General features: G+C 44.9%; 1 protein-coding gene across 1 annotated transcript; it reads left to right on the forward strand.

The window, feature by feature from the left end:
* The first annotated feature begins 4,690 nt into the window (after positions 1 to 4,690).
* rab10 (RAB10, member RAS oncogene family) lies at positions 4,691 to 15,112 on the forward strand. Its single transcript, XM_053677334.1, has 6 exons — positions 4,691 to 5,419; positions 11,026 to 11,086; positions 12,095 to 12,233; positions 13,056 to 13,145; positions 14,478 to 14,579; positions 14,671 to 15,112. Exons 1-6 carry the CDS (start codon positions 5,293 to 5,295, stop codon positions 14,755 to 14,757), a joined length of 606 nt encoding a protein of 201 aa, XP_053533309.1. The 5' UTR covers positions 4,691 to 5,292; the 3' UTR covers positions 14,758 to 15,112.
* The last annotated feature ends 170 nt before the right edge of the window (positions 15,113 to 15,282 follow it).

Genomic DNA, 15,282 nt, shown 5'->3' on the forward strand with positions numbered 1-15,282 from the left:
CTAAACTTTCATTGCTGTAGCCAGCTTGGTGTTTTGCTACTATCAATGCCCCTCATTTATCTCCTGTATCTTTCAGTTACGCATTTGAAAGTCGATCAATCACGTTTCCGATTAGCACACTCAGGATTTCTCATAGCATACGAAGGTTTTTTCGACCTGAACGGATTTTCACGAATACCGCATTTCTTGTGTAAATTCTCCAGCAAATGATTTACATATGGAATAGTTTCTATCCAGTTTAATATATGAGGCCCATCTGAAGTATTAAATTAGCTTGTGCTAACTGATTAACCTGGCGCCACTGCTACGGCTAAAACGATCTACACGAGCTAGCTGCTAACTAGGATTGGGTTCTCAAGGGTTTGTGAGTAATGATGACATGCAGTACTGGATTTACAGAATTAATATCTACAGATAAATATGTCTGAATGGCAGCGTCGTCCTTTCTGTACTTCCTTGAACTCTAATAAACCGGTTGTTGATGAGGACCCTTCTCCCTGCTGCAGGCCTCTCTCATGCTGCGATACTCCCTCCCTCCTTCCACGCTACAGGCCGACTGTCAAGTCTGTGCTTGGCTCTGAGCGGGAGCCAGCTAATACTGCACATTCCTGAGCGAAACAGTTCTGTAGTCCCGGTGATAAGTGTGTGTCATGATGACAAACGAGCTGTCGGGATCTTCCGCTGGCCAGCTTTCCGAAGGGACATTTTTACTGAGAATTGAGACAGGCCTTCTTCTCCTTCTCCTTCTCCTTCTCCTTCTTCTTCTTCTTCTTCTTCGACAATACGTTAAGTCAGAACTAAAACTAGGGAATAATTCTGATTTCTGTCTGTCGTACATGCAAATAAATTATTAAAATAAGGAAAAGTCGCCTCTAATTAGAGACACTAGACAGAAACGGTGATGGAGGCATGGACTGTGTGTCAGTCCTAATAAAGGAGGCATGGCCTCTGTGTGTGTGTGTGTGTGTGTGTGTGTGTGTGTGTCCTTGTAACCTTTACAAGACATAGGTGTGGCCTCTGTTTGTGTATGTGTGTGTGTATGTATGTATGTATGTGGGAGCTGCAGTACAGGAGGTGTTGCTTGTGTGTATAGAAAGGAAGTGTGGCCTCTGTGTGTATGTGTGTGTCAGCCCTTGTAAAGGAGACATGGTGTGTGTGTGTGTGTGTGTGTGTGTGTGTGTGTGTGTATGTGTGTATGTATGTATGTGTAAGCTGCAGTGAAGGAGGCGTGGCCAATTTGTGTGTCAGTACAAATAAAAGAGGCGTGGCCTAATGCCCCAAAGCTAATAGCTCTTGAAGCTTAACCCTGAATCACCCTGTACTGTATTAAAACAGCTCTAAATAACCTTTCCCACTACAGGTTGTTGATTACGCTGAAATAAAGTGAAAACTGACCCTTTGCTTTGCTTTAAATCTAATTCTCTTTGGACAGTTGTTGTGGCGACCGAGCCTCTGTATGACATCTGGCTGGTTTAACAGAACCAGATGTGCTGTTTCAGTGACTCATACAGCACGGTATAGTCTTACACGCCTCTGACCACACCCCTGTTTAGATCATTTCATTTCTTATGGAAATTATTTTAAACATGGTTAACTTTGACGTTGAATTATGTTCAAAATACCTGTGTGTGTGTGTGTGTGTATGTTAACCCACATGACCTGCCTGTGTTGCTCAGCAAAGCCACATCCGGGTCTGATTCACTCCGCTGCTGCTCTGACTCACGCTGGCACTGTGGGGCAAAGTGTTAACTAAAACTAGTACAGCAAGCACTGACCCTAAACCCTCCGTCGGCCTGAATAGGGTGTGAATTTACTACATTTGCTCTGAGGTTTAGTCGGGACCGTGGGCTCCAGGTCTGAGGTGTGGTTGAGTCATCACATCACGTCAGTGGGGTCATCACATCATCAGGAGAGATGTGATGGAGATCTTACTGATGGAGAAGCTTTAAGGATGTATGGGTAAAGACGAAATTCGCTCTCGAACCTCAATCTGACGTCGCAACATTCCATCACCTCACAGCCCCGAGTTGATAAAAACAACATAAACAAACAAACAAAAAAAAGAACAACTTAAACTTGCTTCAAGAGGGAAATTTCACAGAAGTATTTCTGAGAACAAATTTTTTTTAAAAAAGAAAAGAATAAAAACACACTTACGAACCATGTCTGAAGCGGTAATGGTGAATAAAACTGAAAGGCTGGAAATGTTAGTTTTGAAGAAAGAGTGAAGGGTTCTGAGAGGAGCCATGTTGTCCTGAAATGTGTGGAGGGAGGAAGAAAGAAAGAAAAAGATTTGTGGAGTTGGGTGAAAGAAAGAGAGAATTGTGGAGTTGTGTAACAAAGAAAGAAAGAAAGAAAGAAAGAAAGAAAGAAAGAAAGAAAGAAAGAAAGAAAAAAAAGAAAGAAATGTGGAGTTGTGTAACAAAGAAAGAAAGAAAGAGAATTGTGGAGTTGTGTACATTTACATTTATTCATTTAGCAGATGCTTTTATCCAACGCAACTTACAAATGAGAAATACAGAAAGAAAGAAAGAAAGAAAGAAAGAAAGAAAGAGAATTGTGGAGTTGGGTAACAGAAAGAAAGAAGGAAAGAAAGAAAAACGAAAGAAAGAAAGAAAGAAGGAAAGAAAGAAAGGAAAAAAGAAAGAAGGAAGGAAAGAAAGAAGGAAAGAAAGAAAGAAAGAAAGAAAGAAAGAAGGAAAGAAAGAAAGAAAGAAAAGAAAGAAGGAAGGAAAGAAGGAAAGAAAGAAAGAGAATTGTGGAGTTGGGTAACAAAAAAGAAAGAAAGAAAGAGAGAATTGTGGAGTTGGGTAACAGAAAGAAAGAAAGAGAGAATTGTGGAGTTGGGTAACAGAAAGAAAGAAAGAAAGAAAGACAGAAATAAAGAAAGTTTGCTGATAACAAGCCTACTGCAGAGCAAGACACGCCCCTGGGGGCGGGACATATACCTTCTAGAGAGCATTTAATTGGATGAATACACAACACAGGCTGAGTCATCAAGAAATTGTAGTGATTGTGAGAACATTACGTGAGCATTTGTCCAAAACCTTACATTGTTCTTTATAGATTACTCTTGTATTAACACCCAGAACACCAACACACACGTACAAACACCACCTTTCTTTTCAGAGGCAAGAAAAATTGCATAGTCTTTTTGTAATAACAGGACACACCCGAATTACACATCTAAATCACTGAATTTGACTCCACAGATTGATTAGTCATGTTTAGACTAATGTCAAACACCTAAAAAAAAATTTATTTACTTTACTCCTTGAGCCCACTCCTCCATTCCCACCACTGTTCACAAAGCTCCGCCCCCAGGATCTATGGTGTTTCAAACAGGTTTTCTCTCCAAGCCAATAAACTTCTGCTAAGGTTTAATCCATTGCTTTTTATCATGTACTACGTATCTTCCAGGTTATACAATACAGAATAAAAATTGCCTATAGCACCTTTAAAGGTGCATTAGGTAAGATTAGTCCTTTTTTGTTTAGACATTTGAATGATTTCTTGTTAAAAAGAAACTTCTTGATCCCACCAACCATTCCCGCCCATGTTCACAAAGCTCCGCCCCCATGATCTACAGTGGCCCGTGGATTAGTGTCTATAAAATACCAACGCAAACACAAACAAGCATTCCAGGCCTGAAGACAGTTTTCCAAAAGGGTTTTCTCTCTCAGCCACATGATACTTTTGTTCTGAGGTCATCGCTTGAACTATTTCTTTTTATCACGTTCTACTTACTTTGCAGGTTTTTTGTACGAATAAAAATGTTTAAAAATTCACCTATTGCATCTTTAAAGGTGCACGGGGTAAGTTTAGCACATTTTTGTTTAGACATTTGACTGATTATTTTTTGTTTTACTTATTGAGCCCACCGACTATTCCTGAACATGTTCAGCTCCGCCCCCAGGATCTATGATGGCCAGTCGATTAGGGTCTAAAATACAAACACAAACACTGGAGTAGGCTCCAGGCTGCCCACGTGACTCTGTGTAGGATAAGCAGCATGGAAAATGGATGGATGGATGGATGATCTACTTATTTTGCAGGTTATTTGTACGAGTAAAAATGTTTTGTTTTTGTTATTTTTGTTATTAAATCGCCTATTGCACCTTTAAATGTGCGTTAGGTAAGATTAGTCCATTTTTTCTTTTTACATTTGAATGATTTTTTTTGTACTTGTTCAGCCCACCAGCCATTTCCACACTATGTTCACAAAACTCCAGCCCTGGATCTATAGATGCCCGTAGAGTAATGTCTATAAAATAAAATACAAACACAAACAAGCATTCCAGACCAGAAGGCTTTGAAATAATACTGTCATGTCATAAATCATGGCTTGAACGATTTATTTATTTATTTGTTTGTTTAAAATCACGTTCTATATATCTCGCAGGTTATTTGTACGAGTATATACGTTTGTAAAAAATCGCTTATTGCACCTTTAACCCTGTGACAGAGCTGCCGTTACGCTCCGCTTCGGTCGCGCAGTTAACATTTAGCAAACCGCAACCGAGCGTCAGTGAATTTCCGCATGTCCTCCTTTTGACGGTTGGAGCGTCTGTCCAATCAACGTCAGGGGAATGTTTTTGAAATGTTGCCGCCTCAGCCAATCAGAGCAGAGGACGCCTAAGGGTGGGCGGGGAGAAGGGCGGCGACTGTAGATGTAGGGTGTCGCCGGCCGCGGTGGCTCCATTCGAAGGCGACGGCGGTCGTCTGTCTGTGTTTCGGCTCGCGTTAAAAAAACCAAACAAACCCAAAAACAAATAACAACAACGGAGAGAAATATCACCGTAATCTCGATTTGACACCGGGACAACGCGCTCGAGCCTTTTCGGATTGTAATCCGGAGGAGGGAGGGTGAGATGAAGCTGATAAAAACCCGGCTCGAGACGTTAGTTTTGAAGAAAGACTGAAGGGGGTTTTCTCGTAGAGGGAGCCATTTTGTCCCGAACTGTGTGGGAGAAGAGAAAGAAAGGAAAAGGAAAGCAACCCGAAGGGTGGATTATTTTTGCTTCACGACGGAGATTTATCCAAACTGTTCCTGGGGACAAAAATAAATAAAAGAAAACAGCAACAACAACGTCTCACGGTTAAAAATAAAATCGCGACTTTTAGCTCACGCGACAGAAAACTAGCCAGGCTAACGTTAGCTTAGCATCCAAGCTAACCAACAAGAATTCGCTACAGCAGCAACAACCGCCTGATTGTTGTATAGTGTGTTGGTGTTGTTTGTTGTTTTGCCTCCTCTCTTTAGTGTTAACTCGTTAGAAAAAGAGCCCCAACATGGCGAAGAAGACCTACGACCTGCTGTTTAAGCTTCTCCTGATCGGAGACTCCGGCGTGGGGAAAACCTGCGTGTTGTTCCGCTTCTCAGACGACGCCTTTAACACCACCTTTATCTCCACCATAGGTGAGGAATCTTTATTTAATAGAGGGCGAAAAAAAATTACACATTCACACGTTTCAATCTTTTTAATATTTGAGCTCCACCGGTCTGTGTTGTTTTCTTCCAGTCCAAATCGATGCGAAATGGCTGTCGAGGGCACTAGGTAGGGTGGAGGAGACGGTGTTATTATGCAGGTTATGTAGGGAGCACGGTGCCGATTGGCATCACTTTCCCTCCTCATGCTGAGTTCGTGCATTTACGTGACTTAAAGGTGATATCGTCGGTTTTGTGACTTCTTGTGTTTGTACAGAGAACTTGCAAAATATCTAGAACGTGATGAAATAGAACGCTTTAAGCCTTTACTTTGCGGGCAAAAGCGAAAACCCGTTTGGAAAACCGACTTCCGGTCCGGAATGCTTGTTTGTGTTTGTTTATTCAGCCTGGGCAGGGTTTTGCCCGGTCTTTCACATGATGTGATTTTGAAAAAACATTCCTCTCAATATTGCAGAGTTTGCGTGTTTATTCCAAAATTCCAAGGGGAACTGGTTTATACTGGGGGTTTTGTGGGGCGGAGCTTTGGAACCATATACGGGAATGGAGGTGGGTCTGGAAGTTATTTAAAAAACCCATTCAAGTGTATGACGCATACAGCTGGTGGTGGTGGGGGGGGGTGTTTAATCTTACCTATCGCGCCTTTAACAGCACGGTTTTGGGAAAACCCGGCTTGTTGTGAGAGTTTGACGTACATAGCCGTGTTGCTGCGGCGTGCTACGTTTCAAGTCGATGCAGTAGCCTCCGATTGTTACGTGACCGACATCGTTCGGAATCTGAAGCACCGTGAACGACGATCGTGTAGAGAAGGGTTTATTTTTGGCAAATATCAGCCTTGCGTACAAATCAGCTTGACTAGCCTGTTAAATTATCACCGCTGGCTCCTTAACAATTACTTGCAACATTAACGAGCTCTATACGTTAACCGTACCACAGCGGGTTCAGCTCGTGAACCCACGTCGAGGCACAGAACATCGCTTCTGTTAATTACCAAAAAATTGCTTATTGTTCAAATTTAACACGTTGCTTAGAAGTGATGTGAAACTCGGTTAGTGTTTCCCAGTCCCGCACTTGACTTCCCCTCGACGAGGAACCACGCCCCCATCTGCTTGCAGAACAACGAGGAGCTGATTTCTGAGCTGCCAAAAATTAAAGTTTTGTAGGGTTTTTTAGAAACCCGTTACTACGGTGATCCAGAGGGAAAAGGTGTTGGACGTGAAGGACGCACGCTTCGAGTTGTTCATTCACAAGCCTCCGTCTCGCTCACCAATGGAAAGCAGGGGGCGGGTCTGTTTGGTGCGTGGAACGAATCGAGTCGTGGTGTTGAGGGGTTGTAACCGATGAACACCCCCCCCCCCATGGTGTTTCAGGTGCCAAAACTTCAAGTCACCCAAGGACCTCCAAGCAGAAACTTTCCGACGGATTTCCTGCAGGAGCGACGTTTCTGGGTCAGCAGATGTGACTGTGGTTTATGGCGTTCCGTGGAATATTTTCCTGAAGCGGACAGTAAATCCATAAACTCTTGGTCCCTGATCAGCGAGGCTCTGCATGGAATACTCGCTTTGTTTGCCAAAATTTGGTGTGTGTGTGTGTGAGAGAGCTCTGATATTATTTCACTGACCTGCTGCTTTTAACGTCCGGTGGAAGTGGAATTTTCGGTTCTCCCGAGAACGTACGTTGGCGCATGACAACACGAGTGCCATCCTGACAGGGAATGAAGACACGGTGATGTTCCCACGCGCGTGCACACGCACAGACCACTGTTTAAATCCCGTACTTGTTTGTGTATCTTTTTGTTTTAGAAACAGCTTCTCTTTCTGTGCAGCATGGAATTATAAATTAAGAGGAAAGGAAAGCGATCCCATGCTCCCGTTCGAGGATTATAGAGTCCTGGCTCCGGACACACAGACTCGTCTCTCTCGGTGTTATCCCGTAACACGCGGGCCGTCACGGGCACTTCGGAAAATTGCGCTCCATTCAGGAAGGATGGCGTCTTCGGGAGGCGCTTGCACTTTCGAGATGAAGGCTGTAAGGGTACGAACGGCTGTCCTCGACGAGACCGTGGGCATTTTAACGCAGTCCTGTTTCCAATCCTCTTCCCCAATTATGTTGATTTTATTTTTTGTCATAAATTGATTACTCGAGATCCTTTTGAAAAAAGGCAAGACATCCGGAGGAGCTCGTGGTCTTTTAAAATCGGAGGATTCGGGCAGGTTTGAGCCGAGACTTGTCATGTCACGTCATCACGACGCGTGTTCAGCCGAAGCTGCCTTCGATTCACTTGCGCCGAACATGAGTACAGCTAAAAGGTCTCGGTTACCGATAAACGTCACTGCGAAACTATTTCGTGCGACTGCGAAATAGTTCCCAAAAGAGGTGTTTGTGTGTTTTTTTTGGCCGTTTTTAGTTGTAGTGTTCCTGTAACATATCTGTAATAAACATCGTGAACTATATACTCCTCTGATATCAGCTGCGTCGACGGATTTCGTTTTGCGTCAACAAGCGTTCTCCATTTACCTGGAGAGCACCAGGTGAGAGTGTGAAGGAAGTGGGCGGGGCTTAATGTCCGAGATGGGTTAAATACCTCGGCTGTGATCGTTTCAGATTTGTTTCTATCGAATGAGAAACGATTTTCGAGCCATAACGACGTGCTCCCCTTCTGGTCTGGTGGGGAAATGCAGTCGGAGTTCACGTTAGCGGACGTCGTGGCAGTGTAACGTTACGTCACCGATCATTTGATGCTACTGAGAAATGTTTTTTTGTTTGTTTTTGTTCCCCCCTCCTGACTTCTGTTTCCTGCCTTCTGGCTCTTTCTTTCTGTCTGTGGTGGAGTGGCTGATACAGCTGCCATGGCTCAGCATCCTAAAATACCCACCGGAAACTCCCTCCATCGCAGGGATCAGCTTACACACACACTTGCATGCACACACACATACACGTACACAGTTTATAGCAAAACGTACAGTATTCATGTTCAATATTTTACTTCTGTCGTTGTGGGACTAGAACCATTTTTCTAATTAGGGGTTGAAGAGACCAGATGTTTTAGTGATGAAAGTGTGTGTGTGTGTGTGTGCGCGCGCACACGCGCACGCATGCTCTCTGCTCCACTGGCCTTTTCGTAACATCTCCAGTTTCATCCTCGGCTCATTCTGGTTGCAGTTATAGGACGGAGTTAGCATGCGTCATACATCACAGGGATTTCAACACTCACACTGGAGTTCAGTGGTGCACTTTTACCCATCAGCCCATGCGGTCGTTCTGTTTTTACCCCACTTCTACCCAGCTCATTGATACGGTGACGTTCTCTCCAAAGCAAGGAGGCGTTTACGTTACGTTTTATGGAAGGAGTCTCCAGCGTCAATGGAAAAGCTGCGACTTTTTCCGAAATCTGTTAACTTCAGAGGGACCATCACAGGGCACGATCGCACACACACATTCACACACTACTGGACCATTTAGAAATGCCAATCAGCTGACAAGGCGTGTCTTTGGGCTGGGGGAGGAAACCCCTGAGGCACGGGGAGAACGTGCAAGCTCCATGCACACAGGGTGGAGACGGGGGTCCCAGAGGTGTGAGGCAAACTCACTAACGTCGCAATTTTCACACGATCCCAAAACTAGCGACTCGTTTCCTTCTGCTTTTAAAACAAGAATGGAGGGTGGAATCTCTCTGTCTCTCTCTCTGGAACTCCTGACCGATCAGATTCGAGCTTCAACCATCTCTCTCTCCTCCCCTCTCTCTCTTTCTCTCTCTCTCTCTCTTATACTCTCTTCTTCCTTTTTTCCCTCCTCTCTCTCTCTGCATTTTTCTTTCTTCCAGGCTCTCTCTCTTTACAGCACTCTCTCATTCTGTTTCTCGGTGCCATCTGTGTCTCTAAAAATCTTTCAGACTCTCTTTTTGTTTCTCCTTTCTCCCTCCCTCTCACTCACTCACTCATTCACTGTCTCACAGGAACTTGGCCTTAAGCCCCTTGCACTGTGTGTGTGTGTGTGTGTGTGTGTGTGTGTGTGTGTGTGTGAGAGTGATTTGTATTGTGTAAGAGTGACTCATTCTTTGGCTAAACGATATGTATATCATCTAATAAGGCCGGTCCCACCCAACACGTGTGTGTGTGTGTGAGAGAGAGAGAGAGAGAGAGGGTTTTTGGATTAGGAGTGAGTAAGAGTACATGACTGTAAGATAGGATCTTTCCTCCTGAGTTTTGTTTCTGAATGTGAGGTTCTCAAGCACAAGAATGTTCTCACTGAAGTCTACATTCACACTGAACACTCCGGGTCTCTCTCTCTCTCTCTCTCTCTCTCTCTCTCTCTCTCTCTCTCTCTCTCTCATACATGTGTGTGCGTGCACACACTCGGATTTCATGGACACACAGATGTCTCACACGCTATAACTGTGTAACAACAGGCAGGAACAAACATGGATTTCAAAGGTGTGTTAGGGAAGATCTGTGAGAAACATCTCTACCAGGAAACAAGTGAAGTTACCGAACACACCTAACCTATACGTCACCTAACTAACACACCATGTACACAGCTTCGTAGTGACCGATGAGTAGTCGTGTTAAATGACCGCACGTTTTGTATCAGACCACCCGTTTTGTAGGTGAGCAAAAATATTGGAACACGTGACTGACGGCGTTTGTCTGCCCTCGACAGATGCTCTCATTCAGAGCGACTTACTGTGTGTGTGTGTGTGTGTGTGTGTTTAGCTGAGGGATTTTGAACTTGCAACCTGCTTGGTCTGTCGCCCAACGTCTTGTGAGGCTCGCCGTGTGTCTTTCGCGTAACTCCGCTTTCTGTCAGTTACTGTCTGTCCATCTCTCGCACATCTTTCTCAGTCTGTTTCTCCATCTCTCTCTCTCTCTCGCTCGCTCTCTCAGTGCCTTTCTGTCTCACTCTGTTTACATTTCTGTCTCTCTCTCTCCATCATCCAGCCGTCTCTTTGTCTCTCTTCATCTCACCTTTTAGTCTTTGTTTCTTTTTCCGTCTATTTCAGTCTCCCTCTGTTTCTTTCTGAATGATGTCAGTGTGTGTGTGTGTGTGTGTGTGTGAGAGAGAGAGAGAGAGAGAGCCGTTAAACCCCCAGCAGAAGGACAGATTGAGACGGTTCTGCCGGAGCCGATGCCAGCGAGTGCCAGTCTGCGCCACACACAGTTTCCATACTGCCCCGTCAGCGGGGGTTCACACACTGTGCAGCACACACTGCTTTACACGAACACCCCACACACACGCGCACACACACACACCGTGTCACTACAATTTTAATACAAATATCTATACAGTTTTTGTGCGTCCTGAGCGGTTGAACCTGAAAGCGGGGGGTAGGTGTAGGTGGCAGTAACGGTCTTTGTGTTCTTCTGTCTCCGTGTAAAGTACGTGTTCTTGCACTGTTGTCGGTCTCGGGATGCAGTAGGGTGTCAAATAAACCGATTAAATTCTATTTGTTCGTGAACCGCACACTTGTGATGTAACTGTAGTTATTAATACAGATGTTCTGCTGATTTGTTCGTCCGTATCCCCAACACTGTTCTACATCTGTAATGGTGCACTGACTTAATCCCCTTCTTCCTCTCCAGGAATCGATTTTAAGATCAAAACAGTCGAACTGCAAGGAAAGAAGATAAAGCTACAGATATGGTGAGTGCTAATATCGTGTGTGTGTGTGTGTGTGTGAGAGAGAGAGAGAGAGAGAGAGAGAGAGAGAGAGAGAGAGATGAGGAGGTGCGACTGCGTCTCAAATCGCGTACTTGCTCACTATCTGGCATTTGCGTGTGTAAAAATTGCGGTACAGTAAAACTCCGCCGCACCGTATACGCGGATGAGGTTTGGACACTAAATCTGCTCCACTGTGGTCTTATTTTTACTTTGCTGCCGGTTGCCATGGTTTCCTGGGTAGCGTTTGGCTAGTGCGAGATGATGCAGGGTGCGTCTCAACCAGCTCCCCTGTTCAGCACTGAGGGAGTCTGCCAATTTAAGGGCTGTCTTGATTGCGAAGTCCTTCCAGCGCACCGAAACATTCGCTCCCTAAAAATAACCACGAGCATCGACGCTCTCTATGTTCCCTTAGCGGAAATAACGACGTCGTATTTTCTGAAGCATCTCTGCTCGGAAAACCAAAACAAAATGGCGGGCGAACTCTCGGCCAGCTTCGCGTACAAACGTAAGCAGCTTGTTATCGTCGTCGTGGCTCTCAAACGATTAAATGCGTTAGCTTTATTTTTTTTTTAAAAACTTTATTTGATGCTCTGTGTACGGTCTGTTTTTGTCTGCGTTAATAAAGACCGAAAAACGCACCTTGTCGTGTTACTGAGAGAGCGCAAGGCGTAACCTGGTCTGTCCTGAAGACGTCTGAAAACCGCTCACACTGGAGACTCCTTCCACAAACGTCTCCTTTGCCAAATCAACGAGCACCCGCGTCTATGTGGGTCGTCCACCGCGAACGAACAACCGTTGCTATAGAAACGGTAACGTATTTGACGCGCTACTCGTTGTAGAAAATGAATCAACACCTCCTGTCCAATCACGCGTGCAAGTGACTTTGCAGTTTGTTATAATAATGGGTAATTAGTAATTGCATGGTTAGCAGTGTAATAGTGTGTGTGTGTGTGTGTGTGTGTGTGTGTGTGTGTGTGTGTGTGTGTTTAGGGACACGGCAGGTCAGGAGCGGTTCCACACCATCACCACCTCCTATTACAGAGGAGCCATGGGCATCATGCTCGTCTATGACATCAGCAACGCCAAGAGCTTCGAGAACATCAGCAAGTGGCTCAGGAACATCGATGAGGTGCGTCTCTAAACTGCAAAAAGCTTCGCGCAGCTACGTACGGCCGATTTATAGCGAGGTGAAACTCTACATCACCGTCACTTCCCCCGAGTGAGTAAGATGTAGTCGCGAAGTTGAATAGCAGATACTGCCAGCACATCAAGCGCATGAGAACAGGATCATTTCAGGCAGAAACTGTGCTGTGATTGGTCACAGGGTCGTTTCAGGCAGAAACTGTGCTGTGATTGGTCACAGGGTCGTTTCAGGCAGAAACTGTGCTGTGATTGGTCACAGGGTCGTTTCAGGCAGAAACTGTGCTGTGATTGGTCACAGGGTCGTTTCAGGCAGAAACTGTGCTGTGATTGGTCACAGGGTCGTTTCAGGCAGAAACTGTGCTGTGATTGGTTGTGGTAACGTTTCAAGCAGCTGTTGTTTTTGGTCCCTAACTTGTACAACATATAATATGCTATAAATATAGAGTTCAGTATAGAGTAATTGTGAGACCGAACCCAGCCCTGTTATACTCAAGCTGTGGAAATGACCAGAACACACACCACTAGTGATGATGGTGCATTAGATGTCCAGTACAGTTGCTGTCCTTGTTCACTTTCAGGCTCTCCATACACACAGAAACCTCAGCTTTTCCCTTTAATATTCCTCTAAATGGAACCGATTATTCATCAATAGACCGTATCGTTAACGGTGGTGTGAACATCTCCAGTCTCCGTAGACGTTTTTATTTCACTAAAAACTAACGCAGCGTCCTTGTATGAAACACATTCGCTCTTATTTTTCTTGTTTCCTCACACAAATTCCGTGTGTGTTTCCGTGTGTGTTTTTCAGCATGCCAACGAGGATGTGGAGAGAATGCTGCTAGGCAACAAGTGTGATATGGAGGACAAACGGGTCGTACCAAAGGCCAAGGGAGAACAGGTGAGCTGCCTGAGGCTAGGGTCACGCCAAACACTGTGACTTTCTGTGAATTTAGAGATGATCATTACATTTTACCTTAATGTAAATTTTGGAAAGAAAACTTGTTTTTTCCTCTACCTACAGCTTCTGGTTTTATACACACCCATACAGCCATAACATTAAACCCACTAACAGGTGGCGTGAATAATGTTTAAGGGTGGGATATATTTACTAGGCAGCAAGTGCACAATCAGTTCTCAAAGCTGATGTGGTGGAAGCAGGAGAAATGGGGAAGCGGAAGGATCTCACCATGACTAAGCATGAAATCGTGTGTGTATGCATGATTGGTCACACTGTATGCTTGGACTTCTTAAATACAGACTACAATACACTTGTCTTACTTTTTACCCATTTTTTTTGTTTAAAAAAAAAAACCGTTTAAGTTCCTTACCCAAAAGTTTTCCGTCTTTTTTTTGTGGCTAGGACACAACAACCACACACCTCCCCCCGCCCCCATTCTCGTCTTGACCTAAAAAAGACTACAGGAACATTGCTGCCTTTCCTAGCACGTTCATAACTTTTATCACACACGCAGAAGAGCACCGCATTGCTGACCTCAACTAAACCAAACGACGTTCTGTTTCCGTCTGGTCGGAGTAACTTTCTGCCTCGGCCTCTTCCATGGAAACGTCGCTCTCCGGGAGCAAGGACATAAGAACGACGGAGGGGTGGGGTTTGATCTTTAAACAGCTTGCGCGCAGAAATGCGACTCGCGCTGAAAGGTGCCAATGCTTCACTTTTACCAGCGACTTCATGCGCAGCGTCGCTAAACAAATCGAGAACTCTGCGAGCATACGTTAAAATCTCCGCTAGTCGAGATTTAATTGGAAACGGTTCAGTGTTAATACTCTGCAGCGGTCTAGAACAGCGTACACGCACGCGAGTCGAGGATATGTGCGGCGGCCATGTTGCGCACGCATAGTAAACAGCAAGTATAAACTGAACGTGTGGAGCCGGAGCTTCGGTTTTCTTCCACGCGGTTCTGTTATAATAAACGACTCCTGATTTGTGACTGTCTGCGCGCCACGACTGAACGAAGCACGTTGTTTTGTTTAGCACACTTGTGCAGGACAAAACACACACGCACACAAAGTGGGGACATGAGACACGGGCCCGAGCGACGTGATTGGTTAGCGAAACGTCTCGCACGCGATTCTCATGTTTTGAAGTGTTTTTGTTGCGTAACAAAATACTCGCTTGTAAACACGTATCAGTGTTGTAATAAACATGACTGAAACACACACGCACCCCTACCCACCCAAGTTTATTTGTCTCCTCTCTGTGTGTGTTCAGATTGCCCGGGAACACGGAATCCGTTTCTTTGAGACGAGTGCGAAAGCCAACATTAACATCGAGAAGGCCTTCCTCACGTTAGCAGAAGACATCCTCAGAAAGGTGCGTGTGCACATAGCGCTAGCGGTCAGTGTGTCGGGTCTGACGCTACATCTGGTGTGTGTTTACATTGGTGTGTGTGTGTGTTTTCCAGACACCTGTAAAAGAGCCCAACAGTGAAAACGTCGACATCAGCTCTGGAGGCGGAGTCACGGGTTGGAAGACCAAGTGTTGCAGTTGAACAGTCCATCACACACACATTCACGAGCACGTGTCCACACGCGCGCACACACACACGCCTACACATGCCGTTTCCTCTATTCTGTCTCTTCATCTCACTTATACTCATTTCTTCCTACTTTGTATCTAACTCTTCCTCCTGTTGCACTCTTTCACCCTCTCCTCTCTCTCTCTCTCTCTCTCTCTCTCTCTCTCTCTCTCTCTCTCTCTCTCTCTCTCTCTCTCTCTCTCTCTTTCTCTTCTCTTTCTATCTCTGTCTCTAATCTTTCCTGCGCTGTTCCCGCTCACACCTGCTTGCTGACAGTTTTTATTTCTGATGACGAAAAACAGTTGTATAGATAAAAAGAGAAATCATGTCACGTTTCCTGTCGTTTATTTGAAAGGTTTGAGGAAAATGAACGGAACGCCAACAACAGAAAGCTTCACCACTACATTATTAAATAAAGATGAAATCTGACATGAGAGGGTTCTTCAGAACCTTCCGGACCTTCTTTTTTTTTCCCCTTCTTTTTCTTTCTTTTTTTTT

Source organism: Ictalurus punctatus, chromosome 2 (assembly GCF_001660625.3).
Source record: "Ictalurus punctatus breed USDA103 chromosome 2, Coco_2.0, whole genome shotgun sequence".
In the NCBI taxonomy this organism is placed as follows: domain Eukaryota; kingdom Metazoa; phylum Chordata; class Actinopteri; order Siluriformes; family Ictaluridae; genus Ictalurus; species Ictalurus punctatus.